At 41.9% G+C, this 16139-nt stretch overlaps 1 protein-coding gene across 1 annotated transcript in view; it reads left to right on the plus strand.

The window, feature by feature from the left end:
- The first annotated feature begins 2565 nt into the window (after nucleotides 1–2565).
- The window catches only part of PPP3R1 (protein phosphatase 3 regulatory subunit B, alpha), a 59499-nt gene continuing 45925 nt past the window's right edge, over nucleotides 2566–16139 (plus strand). Inside the window, exon 1 of the mRNA XM_026712830.2 lies at nucleotides 2566–2841. Coding sequence (XP_026568615.1) covers nucleotides 2839–2841 — 3 coding nt within the window. The 5' untranslated portion in view covers nucleotides 2566–2838. The remainder of the gene's footprint in view (nucleotides 2842–16139) is intronic.

The following is a 16139-nucleotide window of genomic DNA, read 5'->3' on the forward strand; positions in this document are numbered from 1 at the left end:
AGAGTTGGGGGCTGTTTGGAAACTGAAACAACATTTGCTGTGTGAGCAAGGAGACAGTAAGGAGCCTTGGTGTGGCTTAGCTCAACTGTTCTGTACTAAAGGTGCTTGATGCTGTGAAACTAAAACTCCTCTCCTCTGCTTGTGTTTTGCAATCACCTGGAACCAGTTTCTTTTCTTTTTTTCTGTCCTAATTCTTCCAAAATTTAATTTAATTGGCTGATCTCTGGTTCTAGTATTTTGGGAAGGGAAAATAGCTTTTCCTTGTCCAATTTATACATATCATTAATAATTTTGTACATCTCAATAATGCTACTTCTCATTTACCACCTTTCTACATTAAAAATCTCCAAATGTTGCAATGATTCCTTTGGAAGCAGCTCCAGCCACTTGATCATTTTAATTGCCCTCTCCTGAACCTTCTTTAGCTCCATTATTTCTTTTTGAGGTGCAGTGACCAGAATTACATATAATAATCCAGATGAGATTGCACATTTGATTTATAGAAGGATATTATGATTGTGGTATCTCTATTTTCAGTATCATATCTTATTGTCCCTCAATTGATGTTGGCCTCTCCCCTCCTCCACAGTGGATGCACACTGAGGAACACTTTCATTGAATTGTTTACTGTGAAAGATATCCCAAAATCTCTTTTTTCAGCAATCACTGCTAACTCTGATCTTATTACTTTATAGAGAGGACTTTTGGCACCAATATGCATCAATTTATATTTGTTCATGTTGAATGATCTACTCCATTTTAATACCCACTCCTTTATAGTTTTATGAACATCCTGGCCCTATGTCTAAGGGAAAAGCCAAGTCTTTACCGCTGTCCTGAAGACCAACAAGATCACAACCATCCAAATCTCTGATGGGAAGCTGTTACACAAGGCAGATGCCATAATAGAAAAGGCATGCTTCCAAGGCCCCACTAGACAACATTGCTTCACTGATAGGAATCAGAGCATGCCCACTCTGCCAGATCTAGTAAGATAGGCAGAAACCATCAAACATATGCAGTGCTATAATGTGCTCAGCATGGGGTTACTTTTAAAGACCATCTGGATTCTGGAAGCTTCAGTTGGTCCAGAAAGTAGTAGCATGGCTAGTTATAGGCATACAACTATTTAACATCTTTACTTTGCAAACTCTCCTGGCTTCCTATTAGCCTTTGGGTGCAATTCAAGGTGCTGTTTGCTACTAACGAAGTCCCTTAAGGAGCAGTGCAAGACTCTAATCTCTAATTGTATCTGTCCATCCCATGACATCTGAAAGAGTGGATCCACTTCAGGCCCTTTCCATGAATCAATACCATCTAATCGAGCCAGACAGTGCCTTCTTTGTCTCTGTTCCTGTCCTTTGCAACAGCATAACCTTGGAAGCCTTCCGTGAGACTTTACAAATGTGGATGTTTCCTCCAAGGCTCGGATGAAGATGTTGGAGGAGCTCATCCATTAAAATGTCTAGAGATTTTCAGTCACCCAGGTCATCATTGTCCCAAAGGTGCTTTTTCCAAGAGGCAACTGGACTTTTTCTTTTTTTTGAAGATGTTTCACTTCTCATCCAAGAAGCCTCTTCAAAGAAAAAAACAGACAGTTCAGTTGTCTCTTGAAAAAGCACCTTTGGGACATCCAGTAAATGGTTTAGGATTCAAATATATTGGCTTTTTTTTTTTTGGCCTTAGCTTGCAGAAATAGACATCAGTTGGCTGGTCTCTAAATAATTTAATAAATAAAAGAAATAGTTGGTAGAATGGAGACCCTGGAGACCATTCAAGGACAAGTATCACCCTCAAATTAACTAGTCCAACTGCAACCCCTTCCGAAGCCATCACGTATCACTCCCGCAACAACGACGTTTTTGCTTTCCGTACAGGGTTCCCCCGCTCCCCGCCTCCCGGGCTCCTAGAGGTTGGCTGGAAAAGCTTCTTGTTCTCCAAGTATATTTTATGGTACTAAAAATGGAGAGAAGGGATAGTTATACTAGCATCCCCCGCAGAGTGCCCCTCGATGCAGGAGTCGGGATTTAAGAGGAGGACGGCTGAAGCGTCTCTGAGGCCGTTATTAGTTCGGCAGCAGACACCTCGCCCCCACCTCTCCTCCCGCCAATTGAGAAGCCACAGCCTCCTTTTGTCTCCTAATTATTTTGTGTTGCTTCAGAAAACGGGCCGCAGCGAAAGCAGCATTTCTCCATAGGGGCTTCCTCCCAGGCAGTCTAACTGGCGCCGGCCTCGCTTGCACCACCGCTTCCATTTTCTCTGCTGTCTTTCCAACCCCTCCCCCCACCCCCGCGCGCCTTCCTTCCCTCAGTCTTCTTCTCGCCCGTGTGACATCACACGCACGTTCCCTCTCGGCCCTTCGGCGTATGTAAATATGGTCCCTTGTTTGGAGTGGGGGGGCGGGGCGGGGGGAGGAAGTTGCCCGGATGTTGGGAAGCACCTCCCCTTTGTTGTTGCTTGCTCGTTGGCGTCTTCGCTCCTTCGTCTCGTCTCCGCCTCCTTCTCTTTTTCTCCCCCCTCCCCTTTCCCCCTCCCCCTTCTCCAGGTTGCGGGTCAGCGCGAGCCACTGCAGCAGCAGCAGCAGCAGTTAAAACCGTCGGGAACAGCCACGAGCCGCTCCGGCCTTGCACCAAATAACAGCCGAGCGCGCGAGTCCCGGGCTGCGGTAGAGCCGCGAGGGGGAGGCAGGCCGGAAGGAAACAGTCGTGCGCTGCGGTGGTTTAGCAGCAGCGGCAGCAGAAGCAGCAACAGCAGCAGCGAGGGGAGAAGACGAAGAGGCGTCTTGGCACTCGGCTGTGGATTTAGCTGCGGGCAAGCCCTCCACACCCTCCCGCCACCATGGTAAGGGGGCCGACGGGTCTCTCCGCGTCCTTCTTCCGCGGGCCTTGGCGGAATATTCTAGGGCAGTTAAAAGGGATGAGGACGAAGGCGGGTTTCTCTTTTATTAAAAGAAAAGGGAGGTCCTCCCCCCCCCCCCGCCTCGTCTTTTCCGCCTGCGGAAACGGCAGGCGCTGCTCTCCTCCTCTTCTCGCGTCAGGCCTTCACAGAGCGCCAAGACCCTCTGCGTCAGGGGTTTCCTCTCCCTCCTCCTCCTCCTCCTCCCCCCGCCTAGCAACCCCCCTTTCCCATCGTTCCCCATCGGCGGCAATGACGTCCTTTTTCACATGGTCCCCTCTCCCTTCAGAGGCGAGCCGATCGCCTTTCCCCGCAGCACCCCCTCCCCGGGGCCGCATGCATATTTTCTCTCCTCAACTGAGGCTTCCCCCGCCTTTCCGGTAGTTCCCGTCACCCATTGGTGACCTCTTCCCTGCAGTGCCCCACCCCAGCCAAGCAAATAGATTTAGTGTCCCCCTTTTTCGCCCGTGAAATGTCTGCTTTTCCCACCTGCATGCCTAAGAGCATGCTTCTTTCTATTCTGAACTCCTCCTCCTCTTCATCTCCGTAGGGGGAAAAAAAAATTCTGCGAATTCACTTCAACCCACGCAGCTTCTCTTGCACATTCACGTTGCTTCCTACTGCACCCTCCTGTAATTTTTTTTTTCTACTTTGTACTCCTGCTACCTACTAAGAACTCTTTCTTCTACTTCCCCATGGGTTATTTCTTATTCAATGTTACCCAGTTCTCTGTGTGGCTCGTAACAGCCTTGTACCTCTGTGGAGAAACTTCACTCATGGATGCATGCTAAGAATTGTTGGCTGGATTTAATCCATAAAAGTACTTTTGAATAGCGAGGAAGAGATATTTCTTTGGGGAGCGCCTTTTTAATTACCTTGACTGTAGTAAGAAGGGTGTTTAATAACTTATTCAAGAGGGACGAGTTATGGTATCAAAAAGGAGCCTTCTAAAACCCACATTATAAGATTTTATATTTATTATGGCATAAGCTTTCTCCTTAAGATGGACTAATGTCTACTTCATCAGATAAGAGAGATAGAAACTGCAGCCTAGGCATATCTTTGTGTGCAATGAGCCATTCTGGACGTAGTTACACTAGTATATATATCATGCACATCTCTCTCTCTCTGTATACACACAAAATGGGGGGGGTCTGTCATAATTACAGATATTGGACTAGACCAGGGGTCTCCAACCTTAGCAACTTTTAAGACTTTAAGACACTCCAACCTTAGCAACTTTCAACTCCCAGAATTCTGGGAGTTGAAGTCCACAAGTTTTAAAGTTGCTAAGGTTGGAGACCCCTGGTCTAGGCAATATTTTTCTAAGTAAATCCAGTGTTAAACGGAACTCAGATGTGTGAATAGCATCCTGTTCAATAGCTATTTTAACTGTTTATATCCATCCAGATATCCCTGTATTTTACAGTTATACCAAGTTGCTTATGTCTGATCTTCCATACAGTATATGCAATTGTATCTGATCAATCTTATAATCATAATTGTCCTGGAATTTCTCCCTCTTTCCTGTTCTCAATGTGTCCAGATTTCTTGTGTTATCTCTGTTTCTTCATTTGTTTTAGTTTGCTTTATCAGGATTCCAGCAATTGTCACCCTAATCTTTCTTGAAACTTATATTCCTAGAGGAAATAGATTTTCAGACCCAGTTATCTTTATCATATAATTTCCACAACTGATTATTTTTCAGTCCTAAATATCTTCATTGTAGTTCAATCTTCAAACTTTAAGTTTGAATGCAGCAGTAAACAGAAACTTGTGGAAATCATACTAGGTAGCATTCTGAGTATTGACTTAAATTATGTTAAATCTGAAATACACAATTTGGAACAACTAAGTTTGAATATAATATAGTGGATAAAAATGATAAAGTAGAATATAATATCTTAGCTGTAAAAAATGGTAATAAAATTGTACTGCTTGCTGCTATAAATGCATAAATTGATACTGTTCCTGTAGTATTTTATTTTAACACTAGGGGTATTTCCTGTTTGCTGCTATTACCAAGAATCAGTTCCCTTTTTCAAAAACACTTATATTAGCTTTGTTTATATATTGTATATGGTATGATTTTTCTTATTGTATCCTAGCTATTTCATGTATTATCTTACAAAAAGATTCCAAAATCTTTTTTCTGCTTAAAATGGGGAAATTCAATTTATAAACCAACATTTTGAGGAATAATAATGGAAATAACGGTTGCAGTGGTAGATGCATTAGAAATATATGTTAGATAGGGTAGGCAAAGTAAAAAAGGAAGCTTGCAAGCCTTTATGTGGGCTATGGTAAATGGTTGATACACTTAAAGTTGAAGTAAAATCAAAGCATGTCATTTTAGATGTATTTGTATATGTCTCTTGAGAAAGCTCTTTATTGAAAAGTATCTGAATTATGATGATAATGATGATGAATTATTATTAGATTATCCTACAGGCAGTGGAATTCCATTTGCTTTGATTTATTGTGACAGTGTTAATCTATACAAGAACCCAGGGATGAGGTTTTTGATTCCCATTAATTTTTCTAGCAAATTTGGAAATAAATTAACTTATTTATGTATTTATTAGGCTCTTCAGAGGTATAAGCACATCCAGATATTGTATGTATTTTACAGAAAGATACTTCGTTTCAATTAGGATCCTAAAGCCATTTGCTATGTTATAGAGAGTGATGATTGTTGCTATAATTTAGAACTTAAAAGTGCTAGGTATTCAGTAGTATATACCCTTTTTCAGTACTCATCAGTGAATGGAGGCCTGGAATAGAACTAAAAGATGAGTTCCATATGGAATTATGCTATACCATGGTCAGCCAGAGTAATTAACACAGAGGTGTTAAATCATATAAAACCAGACACATCACTAGAAGCTAAAATCATATGACTATATCTGATTTGCTTTGCCCATGTCATGCATGCAAATTCATTGGAGAAGGCAATGATGCTAGGAATGGTTAGTGGAAGAAGAAGAAGGGGCAAGAAAGAACACGTTGGCTTGATAACATCAAATCTTATACAAAGTTGAACATCCAACAATTGAAAGAAGCTATGCTTGACAGGGTAGCAAGGCACTTGCCTATAAAGTCACCAATAGTCAGACAGGACTATATGGTACATACAGATTTATGACTTTGGCCTAGTACTATGAATTGCTTCAGTGATTGCAAAAAGATCAAATTGTATTTTTCTCTATTTCAGATGTGCGGGTGTTTTACAGTTGGTTATTGACTTTCTAGGCAATCTTTTAAAAAATCTTGTGTATGTGTGTGTGTGTTAAGGGAATATTTCATTAGCTGCACAATTTGATTTTTCAAAGTTTCTCTTGCCAGAACACCATATGTTCCTATCACTCAGGCTATGTTATTTTCTGTGTATTCAGATATTCTTCATGGAAAATGCACATAAATATTAAGATTACCTTGTATATAGCGTGGGTAGAAGATTGCTTTCTAGATACTTTCTCTGATGTAATTAATAGTAAGAAACTGACTCTTCATTCTCCATTGCACTTGCTTTCTAGTTTAGAAAATTTGTAGTTAAAATATTTAAGATGCTATGCACTTCACAGTAAGGAAATACATTCAATTATAATTTAAAATATGCAAACATTTATTGGAGATTCTACTACTCTTCCATTTTTTTCCTATACACAGCAATTCTGCAACTATCATTTAAAAGGAATTGGGTCAACTCTAACAGTTTGGCTGATTCTGTAGAAAGGTTTTAAAAATTCATTCTGTTATAAGTGTTGATTTTATTAGATTATCTTAATTTTATTAAAATATTCTTAATAATCGAATAATAACTAGAGAAGATCACACAATATCAATGTCTGAACATTTAAGTTAAAAATTATGGCATAAACTGGCCCCACCAAGTGGTTATGGGCATATTAGGTGCCATACCAGAAAGTCTTAGATGGCACTTAAAAATCTGGATAATTGACCAAGGTTTCCATCTGTCAGTTACAAAAGGCCACACTATTTGAATCCACACACATGATATGCCAATATATTACAATATCCTAGATTCTGGGGAAGAACTTGGTGTGAATGAAAGTTATCATCAGCTAACTGGGAGCTGTTATTTCATATTGTGTATATAATGGAATAAGGAATTTGTGTATTTCTGTAGGAGCTCTCTACCAGGAGTAGTGAGTGATATGCAGTAAAAGTATTAACAATATTTGTAGTTTCCTAAAAACTAATTAAATTACACAATGTTTGATTTTATTAATAGAGAATATGATTTATATACAGAATTGCATAGCTAATCCTTGACTTTCGTCTAGCTGCTAAAATAATGTCTTGTGTTTTGTCACTTAACAATCATTTAAGATTGTAACAGACCACCTCAGAACTACTTACAATCTGTTTTTGGAGTTATAACAGCCACAAAACCTCCCTGTGGCCATGTGATTACATTTTGCGCATTTGGCAACATTTTTTGTCAGTTTTTGGCATTTATTTCTGTTTTCTGGCACAAACACCAATTGGGGAAAATTGATTCTCTTTTTAATCATGGCATTGGGTGGGATGCTACCGGTTCTGCCCAGTTCTATAGAACCGGTAGCTCTGAAGAGGAGCAGACACCGAACTGGTTCTGTGTCTGCTGCTGTTTTGGCCCACCCGCCCGGGCTCTTACCTGTCCATTTCCTGCTCTTTCAAACTCAGCTGCTTTGCGTGGCACAGCTGAGGTTGAAAAACCAGGAAAAAAAGAGGCTTTTCAAGCGCTGCGCACCTGCATGCAGCATTTTTCAGCTGTCCGGGTGACACAGCTGAGGTTTTTTTTTTTTTACACATCTGGCTCTTCAAACTTGACAGCTTTAAGATTTGTGGACTTCAACTCCCAGAATTCCTGAGCTAACATGACTGGAGGAGGAATTCTGGGAGTTAAAGTCCACAAGTCTTAAAGCTGTCAAGTTTGAAGACCCCTGATACATAATATATAAAAGCTGAAATTTACTGCTTTTTAGGCTCAACTACCATCAGTATTTTATATTTCAAAGCACTTTTTCTATATTCTAACATCTTCTCTTTTCTGTACAAATGTAAAGATATTATCTATATATACAGAAAGAGTCTTTGAGAAAATGATCATGCTGCAGTCCCAGAGGATTCCGGAAGAAACTGATTATTCGCATCCTTTTCAATTGGGATTCAGGCCTGGATATGCGAAAGAAATGGTATTGGATGTGCTTTTCAGTGATCTTTGGAAGGAGCAGCATGGGTTAGTGCATCAGTCCCTGCTCTACTTGCTCTCAACAGCTTTTAATACCATAAACCATGGTATCCTTTTAGAATGACTCAAGGGGTTGGGAATGGGGTGCTGTTATTGTCCTGATTCACTTCCTTCCTCTAAAGCTGTTTTCAGTCAATGTTAATTGGCAGTGAGAAGTTGGATCCTTGGTTCCTGATATACAGGGTTCTGCAGATGTCAGTGCTTTCTCTGCTTCTGTTTAACTTCTACATGAAACCGCTGAGTAAGATCACCCATTACCATAGGTAGGACAACATCAGTATGCTGATGATAGTTGTACATGTCTGTTTATGGTGAGTTCAGCCATTCTATGACTGCCTTTTTTATGATGCCTAGAGGATGTTGAGGCCTAGATGGGGATCAACAGGCTAAAACTGAACGTTGGCAAGATGGACTAGTGTTGGGTTCAGAGGTTCTTGGAGAATTAGCATAGTTGGTAATGGTTGTGGTAATTACCACCAGACAGATGTGTAATATGGAGAGTTGTCTGGACTTGTCCTCAATATAGTCATAAGGACCTTTGCACAACTGTGAGGTGTATGCCTATTACATACCTTTCTGAACCAATGTGCCTTCTTCATAGTCACCATACCTGAATCACATACAGTTTGAAGTATTACCATGTACTCTCCATGGAGCTTCCCTTGAAAAGTATCCAGAAGCTCCAATTGGCTTAAAATGCAGCAGCTGGAATGGTTCTGAGCAAATTGAGATTTATTGATGAGTTATGTTTCTTGCGGGGGCTGCTTTGGTTAAGTAATCTGCTTCTGGGTTCAAGTCAGGATGATAGTTATCTTTAAATCCCTAAATAGCTTGGGGCCAGGTTATTTGAAAAACGGTCTCTCCCCAGTTATGTCTACCCAGTCAACCAGAGCAGGTAGGCAAGGTATATTTTGGGTCTCCTCTATTAGGTAGGTGCATCTTGTCGACCAAGGAAGAGGGCCTTCTCCGTAGTTTTTTCACTTTGAAATATCATTCCCCTAGAATTAAGGTTAGCTGCCACCTTGTTACTTTTCCAGAATGCCTGGAAGATGTGGTTTTGTCAGCAGGCTTGGAGACCTCTAGTTGATTCAAAGCTGATCAAGTGACTGGTGTGAATGTGTGATCACCATCACTGGGGCAGATAGGAAAATTAAGGGGGTTTTACACTGTGATTTTTTTAATATTGTGAGATTCCTGGAGTCGCCATGTGTGAGTTAGGGGTCATCTACATTTTTTAATAAATATAGTAATCTTTTAATTTGATCATATCACATCCTTTGTATTGCCTCACTAGGGAAACCAGAGGCTGCCAGTTTTTGTTTAAGGAATATCTTCTAAGTAGACTGAGAGATGTCAGGTCAATTTGGTTAAAGAGAAATTTAGGCAGTAATTAAAAATAATGATCCAAATCCTGGTTTCCAACCTTGTGATTCCTAGTTGTAGTCTTAAAGTTGTGTTAGATGCCTATCTAGAGCAGCGGTTGCCAACCGGTGGGCTGCCGCGAGAAAATTTTGGTGGGCCGCAGAGAAATCTCACCCCCAGAGCACCCGCACAAAGCAATTAATCCAGGCTGCGCAGAAACACAAGGCTGTGCCGCCCACATGGCCCGCAGGAACCCTTCCTACCAACTCATCCTTACCTGGTAAACTTGCCTGCTAAATTGCTATTTTTCCTTTTTCCGACCATCATCTGTTCTGCCCGGAGATTTAGATTAGCTAGGAAGCAGGAAATGGTTGGATTTCTTGCTTTCTGGCTAGTCTTTAGATCTTCAGTTCAGCATAGCTGAACCTCCCTTAGGACTGAAAGTTTGCTTGCAAGCAAATTCAGTGCAGACACATGGCAAGCAAATTTGAGAGACTGAGCTAGCCGATGGCAGATAGATAGATCACTGAATGATTCTGTGAGCAACTCAATCTATCTGCTTTGCCTGATTTTGATAAAAGTTGCTCTTTTTTTATAAAAAAATCAATATTTATATAAATATAATAATTACAAGCCATGCCCAGCCAGTCACATGACCACCAAGCCACACCCACAAATTAGGTCACACCCACAGAACCTGTTAGTAGTCCCTGGGATCTAAAATTATGAGTTTGGTGGTCCTTGAGGTCCAAAAGGTTGGCGACCCCTGATCTAGAGACTTGCCTGATCAATCTTAAAATAACTTGAACTATACCCTCTCACTTGCAGTTAGGTTACTGTAAGGCTCCACTAGTATCCCATATAATAATCAACTATGAGTTTTAGATTTTTTGTTCAGGTCAGAATTTGGAGGAGGAGGGTATAATTTACAATCAGTTTCTCTTCCTTCACAATATTGAGCATAAGGATTCATTGCATTCATGTCATGGATAAGATAAAATAACCATGTTGTCAGCACACAGGAAAACTGAAAAGGGGTGTGTTGGATAGTTTTGGTGGGGGAAAATTTCCATTATTGAGGTGGTGTGTGACAATGTGTAAAAATTGGAGTAAGGATACAGCCTTTATTCCTTGTGTTGCTACTATACAATTGAGTACTAATAAATTTTCTAAATTGTTTTAAATGTTGAAATTAGATACCATTTAATTGAAGTATGGATTCTTTGTTTTAGTACTGGAGACAGCTAAACTAACTTTAAAAGAACAACCCCCTTATGTAGTGTTAAATGGATTAAAATATACACATGAGATTGTTAGTGCAGAACAAAACAATACTTCTCATATCCCCATATAGGTAATTAGGGAGGTAATAATTTTGCTTTATTTCACTTGTCCAAATCAGCACCATATTTTCTGATATATTATTTGTAGGTTCCTATGGCATTTAGTCCATTTTTGGCTGCTTTATAGATCTAAGTTGTGCTTTGAAACATAAATATTAATTTGCTTTGCTAGAAAATGTCTTTAGGAAGCATTATAACAGAAATAAACATTAAACACATCAATCCAAAGCAGTAACAATACCAATTAATAATAACAGCCATCGTAAGTGGATCATAAACAAAAACCTAATATTCCTCAAATGCTCTTTTCCAGAGCCAGGTTTTTACCTTTACTGGTAAACTGGGTAGGAAGGCAATGATTCTTTTTTTTTTAAATTAAAGTTTTATTTGGGTTTTCACACACACAAAATACAAGTAAAACATCTTTGTTGAAAATAGCTTGGTCCTGGGTTGCACTTCTTTATACAGACACAAACTCAATTTCATGCTCATTTTTGTGTTCTATTCCATATCTTATTACTATTCTGCATTTTCTATATAGTTTTTCCCCTCTTTTAATTTTCTCAATTTTGTTTTGATTATCTCATCTCAATTCAAATCATTATATTTATACTTTTGTCTGTTCTGAATTTTAGTACAGGTATTCTTTGATTTACAAATGTAAATGAGCTCACAATTTTGGTTGTAAGACACAATGGTCATAAAGTAGGTCATCACGTGACCAGACTCAATTTTACATAATTGTAATATGTAGTAAAATATTACATTCCCCAGCACTTTTACATAGAAACTAAATAACTTGGGGGGTGAATTGTATCCTACGGAGCCCTATATTGGAGCAAGTGTGAGATTCATCTAGGACTTTCTGTGGCTGACGTTCCAATATTGTCCCACGGGGAAAAATATTGGAGCTTGGGTGCAAATTGTCTAACATAGCTGGATTGAGAGAAGGCTTCTTCAAGAAAGGGTACAGTTCAAGATGGCATCATCCCTTTCATCAAAGAGACACTTGAGAGAGGAAGGAGTTACTATAGCCCTCCTATGTTTTGGTTTTAGAATATGGTCCTTGGCAGCATACTGTACCAAAACTTGGTAAATATTACTGAGTTTGCAGTTTGAGCTAATGATCGGGGGAGAGAGAAGTAACCTGTTTATGAAGTGGCTGGGGCTCGTGTGCCCGCACAAATGGCTCTGCGTGCCACCTGTGGTGCACACGCCATAGGTTCGCCATCACGGGTATACCTTATCATTGGTGATGGTTGTATTTTGTGGATATTTTGGTGTTGGGAGTTTAGGGAAATCGGAGGTATAAGACAAAGGATTTTTCCCCATGTGGGGTAGCCTTGATACTGATAAAAAAATTGGAGATCAGAGGCTGAAGATAGGGAAGATTAGGATAGAAAGATAACTGGATTGGAGTTAATAGTCACTTGTGGTTTAAATGACACGGGAGAACAGTTGGGGTGTCTAAAGCAGGGGTCTCAAACTCGCGGCCCGTGGGCCAATTGTGGCCCGCAGGACAATATCCTGTGGCCCCCACCGTGATATGAAAGTATAACATTAGTGCGGCCCACAGGGGAAATGGACCTCTGAAGGAAGTCCCGCCTGCCGTTCCTCGTCGTGGCTGGCATTTGGGCCTGGCAAGTCCGAGCAGCCAGCACATAGAACAGGGCAGCGGCGGATGTTGGAGAAGCAGAGCAGAGCCGGAGATCATTAGCCACCTCTTTCGCAGCACACGAAGCCTCCCCCAACTGGCCAGCTGTTCTCCTCCTCCTCTGCCTGTTTGTTCTGTATGGCCGAGGAGGAGGAGACCAGCCGGCTGGTTGGGGGAAGCTTTCTGCGCCGAAAGAGGCAGCTACTAATCTCCGGCTTTGCTCCGCTTCTCCAATGGTCCGGCTTCCCCTCTTGCTCCTCACAGTTGCCCTGAGCTGGTGCGGTTCTTTACTTGGGCAGCCAGACGCCCTCAGCAGCAACAGGCAGTTCCGCCCGGGCTCTGCTCAGGTGTCCTGCTGGGGCTGTCAGGAGTTGCTACCACCGGTGCAGCTCCGCGTGGCTCCAGTCCCGCGTTGCCTTGGGAAGGGAAAGGCAAAACCAGGAGCCGCTGACAAGTAGAAGCCGAGCGGAAATGACGTCTGCAGTGTGGCCCAGCCTCACCCAGCCTCTGCCTCTAGCGGCCCCCAGGTAAATTGAGTTTGAGACCCCTGGTCTAAAGTTTCTGCTAGGAGACTATGAAGATACATTGATGGACAAGGAAGATATGACAGGGTTAATTTGGTTGGCAGTTTCAGCCTGAATATGTGTACCTTGGATTTGGGAGGCTGGATTCTTCAGTGCCTTGGTTTCAGGTTACTGTTGTGGGTGTCAGTTTTTATGTAATAAAAAACATTCTCACCCATGACCTTATATTCAGCGAGAAAATGGACTTGGCATGCATTACTGAAACAGAGTAGGACAAGGTAGCGATGTTGTTCTGTTGAAAGATTATGGGGATGCTGGGAAAATACTGGATATCTAGATATAAGTAATCAAAATAATAAAGAAGTTAGTAGCTTACTTTAATGGCAGCTCAACCCTGGCTGAAACAAGCCTGGGGATGGGTGGGTGGGAATCAAAATGTTGAAAGAAACTGTTATCTTAATGTAGTTGTTAAAAAATGAGAGCTGAAAGAACATTCCCAAGGTTCTGTACTTTACCCTTAATCTTTGCATTGTAACATTTCATTGAAATTTTTACTGAGGTTTGTATAATTTTTGCTTCCTTAATTGTATCTTGATATGGGGTCTTGATTAGCTGTCTGATATTTGCCCTCCAGGTTTTAGATACTTTAGTTGCAACTCCTGAAGATATTGTGACTGCAATGATTCTGTAAGAGATAAATAGTGATTAGGGGCTTTTGGATAACTGGATATGATTGCCTCTGAGCTGTAGAGACAATTAAAGATTCTTTTGGTGTGCTGCCCTGCACTGTCCTTTCCTCAATCATTGGACTCTACAGGGCTGTAGTTGAATTATTCCTAGCATTTGATATAGGAGGACATCCACATCTTTAGATGAAATCTGTGAAAGAAATGTATGTCTTTCATACCAATCATGAGGTTTTTCTAGATAATGAAAGGCCAAATCCATTCTGGTATTTAATTTGAGCAGTTGGATTATGATCTGAAAGTGGAAGTTATTATGATTGATCCTTTATCATGGTTAGATCATTACCTGGGTAACAAGTAGCTCATCAGCATCGGTGATCTCTTCAAGATGGGGAGTCATTATAGATTCTTTATGGATATACTTCATTTCAAATGACATTTGAAGATTTTTCCAATAATCTGGTGTGCAGTTCTTCCTCATACCTCAAACTATGGAATTCAGCAATGAGAAGAATCCTTGGGTAGAATTGCTCACCAATGACTTCTGTCTGTTTACCAGTCCCAGCAGGCTCTTTAGTTTACTGTAATGTTAAGATTACTAAATGCTCTTAATGCCATAATAACCATATATCATCTGGTGGCACTGTTTAAAAGTGGCTTGTTGGAAAGAATGATTTTATAGGCTATTGTGATAGACATTTCACTAATAAAATTGCTCATGTTCTCCATGCTGCAGCGAGAGCCCAGGATGGGTAGACTCCTTCTTATGATGTCATTAAGCTGAGTCTGTACTTGTATATAAAAAGCCAGCCCCCGGGGGGGATCCCCAGCTTTGACTCAGCTTCTTTAAGTCACAAGCTGTGTCTCTGAAAGCATTAGTGTTTTATTCAGTGATTTTCTACAGAAGCTACCCTTGCTTCAATCAACTCCCAGAGATCTGGGTAGCTGCAACTTCAGGAGAGTGGGGCTCCGTTCTCCTGCAACATTGGGATAAACATTTTCCCAAGTGCTGCTAGGCAAGCGGAAGCATCTGAGACCTTCCCCATAGCCACAGTTTGTCCGATTGTAAAACTGATCGGCAACTTGATAACAGAGCCAGCCAGCTGATCACGTGGGAGGCAATCTCTTCCTTCTCTGCCTGATCTGATCACTCGGGGCTTGCAATAGCCTAAGGAGTGAAATTCACTCCTCTGAGCCATCAACGAGCAGCAGACATCTTTGAGTGCAGTCTCTTCAGACACAAGGTGAGCAGACATTTTAAGTGGCCTGGCGGCCATTTTCAGGGCTCCAAAGACCCAATTCCACCCTCTGCCATCCTTAAGCATTTTTGAGCCTTGCTTATTTTAAAATGGATCAGGACAGTGCTCATGCAGAGCTCCCCCCCCGGAACAGGCCCTCCAATGCACTAAAAGGAAAAGACGCAGACAATGTACTGATTGGAGGGAAGTGGCTGCAAAAATCAGAGCTAAGGCTATAGCTCCTAAGAAGACAACTCAGGCTGAGTTGAAGGCAGAGCAACGCAGACATGCGGCTCTAGAGAGACAATTTAACAAGACTATTGAACAAATGCGAGAGCAACTGCAACAGGTTTCCCAGCCAGCCGAACATCAGGATTTCCAGAAAAGCCTCCATGGGAGGGGAAGTTGTTCATGGAGCCTTTGGACACCCCCCCCTCCCGGCTGGTCCCCTGAGGCATTTGAGGAACAACCTCAGGATTTCAGCAGGTCTGGGCCATATTTCCAGCAAACTTCTGGGTTCTATGCCCCCTCTCTTCTGTCCAGAGTTCAGGCCTCCCAAATCAGGCCGGAAGCCACCTTCACGCCCACTGCAGCTGGCCTTCGGCCCTCCACTTCCTTTTGATAACAGGCCCAGGGAGATCCAAGATGTTGTTTCCTTAGCCATTAGGCAGGGATTGGCTGAAGGTTTTCAAGAGATTCTTCGCCTCTGGAAAGGGTTCAGACCCTTCTCCTTTCTCAGTCTATGGCTTCTTTACCTCCGCAATGAGATTTCCACAGACCCCAAGACCTCAGGGTCCATTCTTCACAGGCAGAATCGGAGGAGTATGAAGGGGAAGAGGGTGCCTCCCCATCTGAACACAGTTGCTCCTCTAGTTCAGAGCACGAATAGGGCAAAATCTGTGATCACAGTCTTTCAGAGGAAGAAGACTTGTCCAGATCAGCCCTCCTCTGCATTAGTCTTTAAACCTACTTATCAAGGCCCTGGTCACTGCCAAGCTGTCACCTGAGGAAGCAGCACCTGAACCACAAGGGGAACCGTCCGGGCAAGGAGACTCGCTCTTCTCAAGCCAGTAGTACACACGGAGGTTTTGCCTTCTCCCTTTTTGTTTCTCAACATGGTCAAGGAACAGCGCGCTTCCCCTTTGGCAGGTCCTCATCCATCATCTTTGGACTAGTGGTT

Source organism: Pseudonaja textilis, chromosome 1 (genome assembly GCF_049901715.1).
Source record: "Pseudonaja textilis isolate UNSWEBS1 chromosome 1, rPseTex1.2, whole genome shotgun sequence".
In the NCBI taxonomy this organism is placed as follows: Eukaryota; Metazoa; Chordata; class Lepidosauria; order Squamata; family Elapidae; genus Pseudonaja; species Pseudonaja textilis.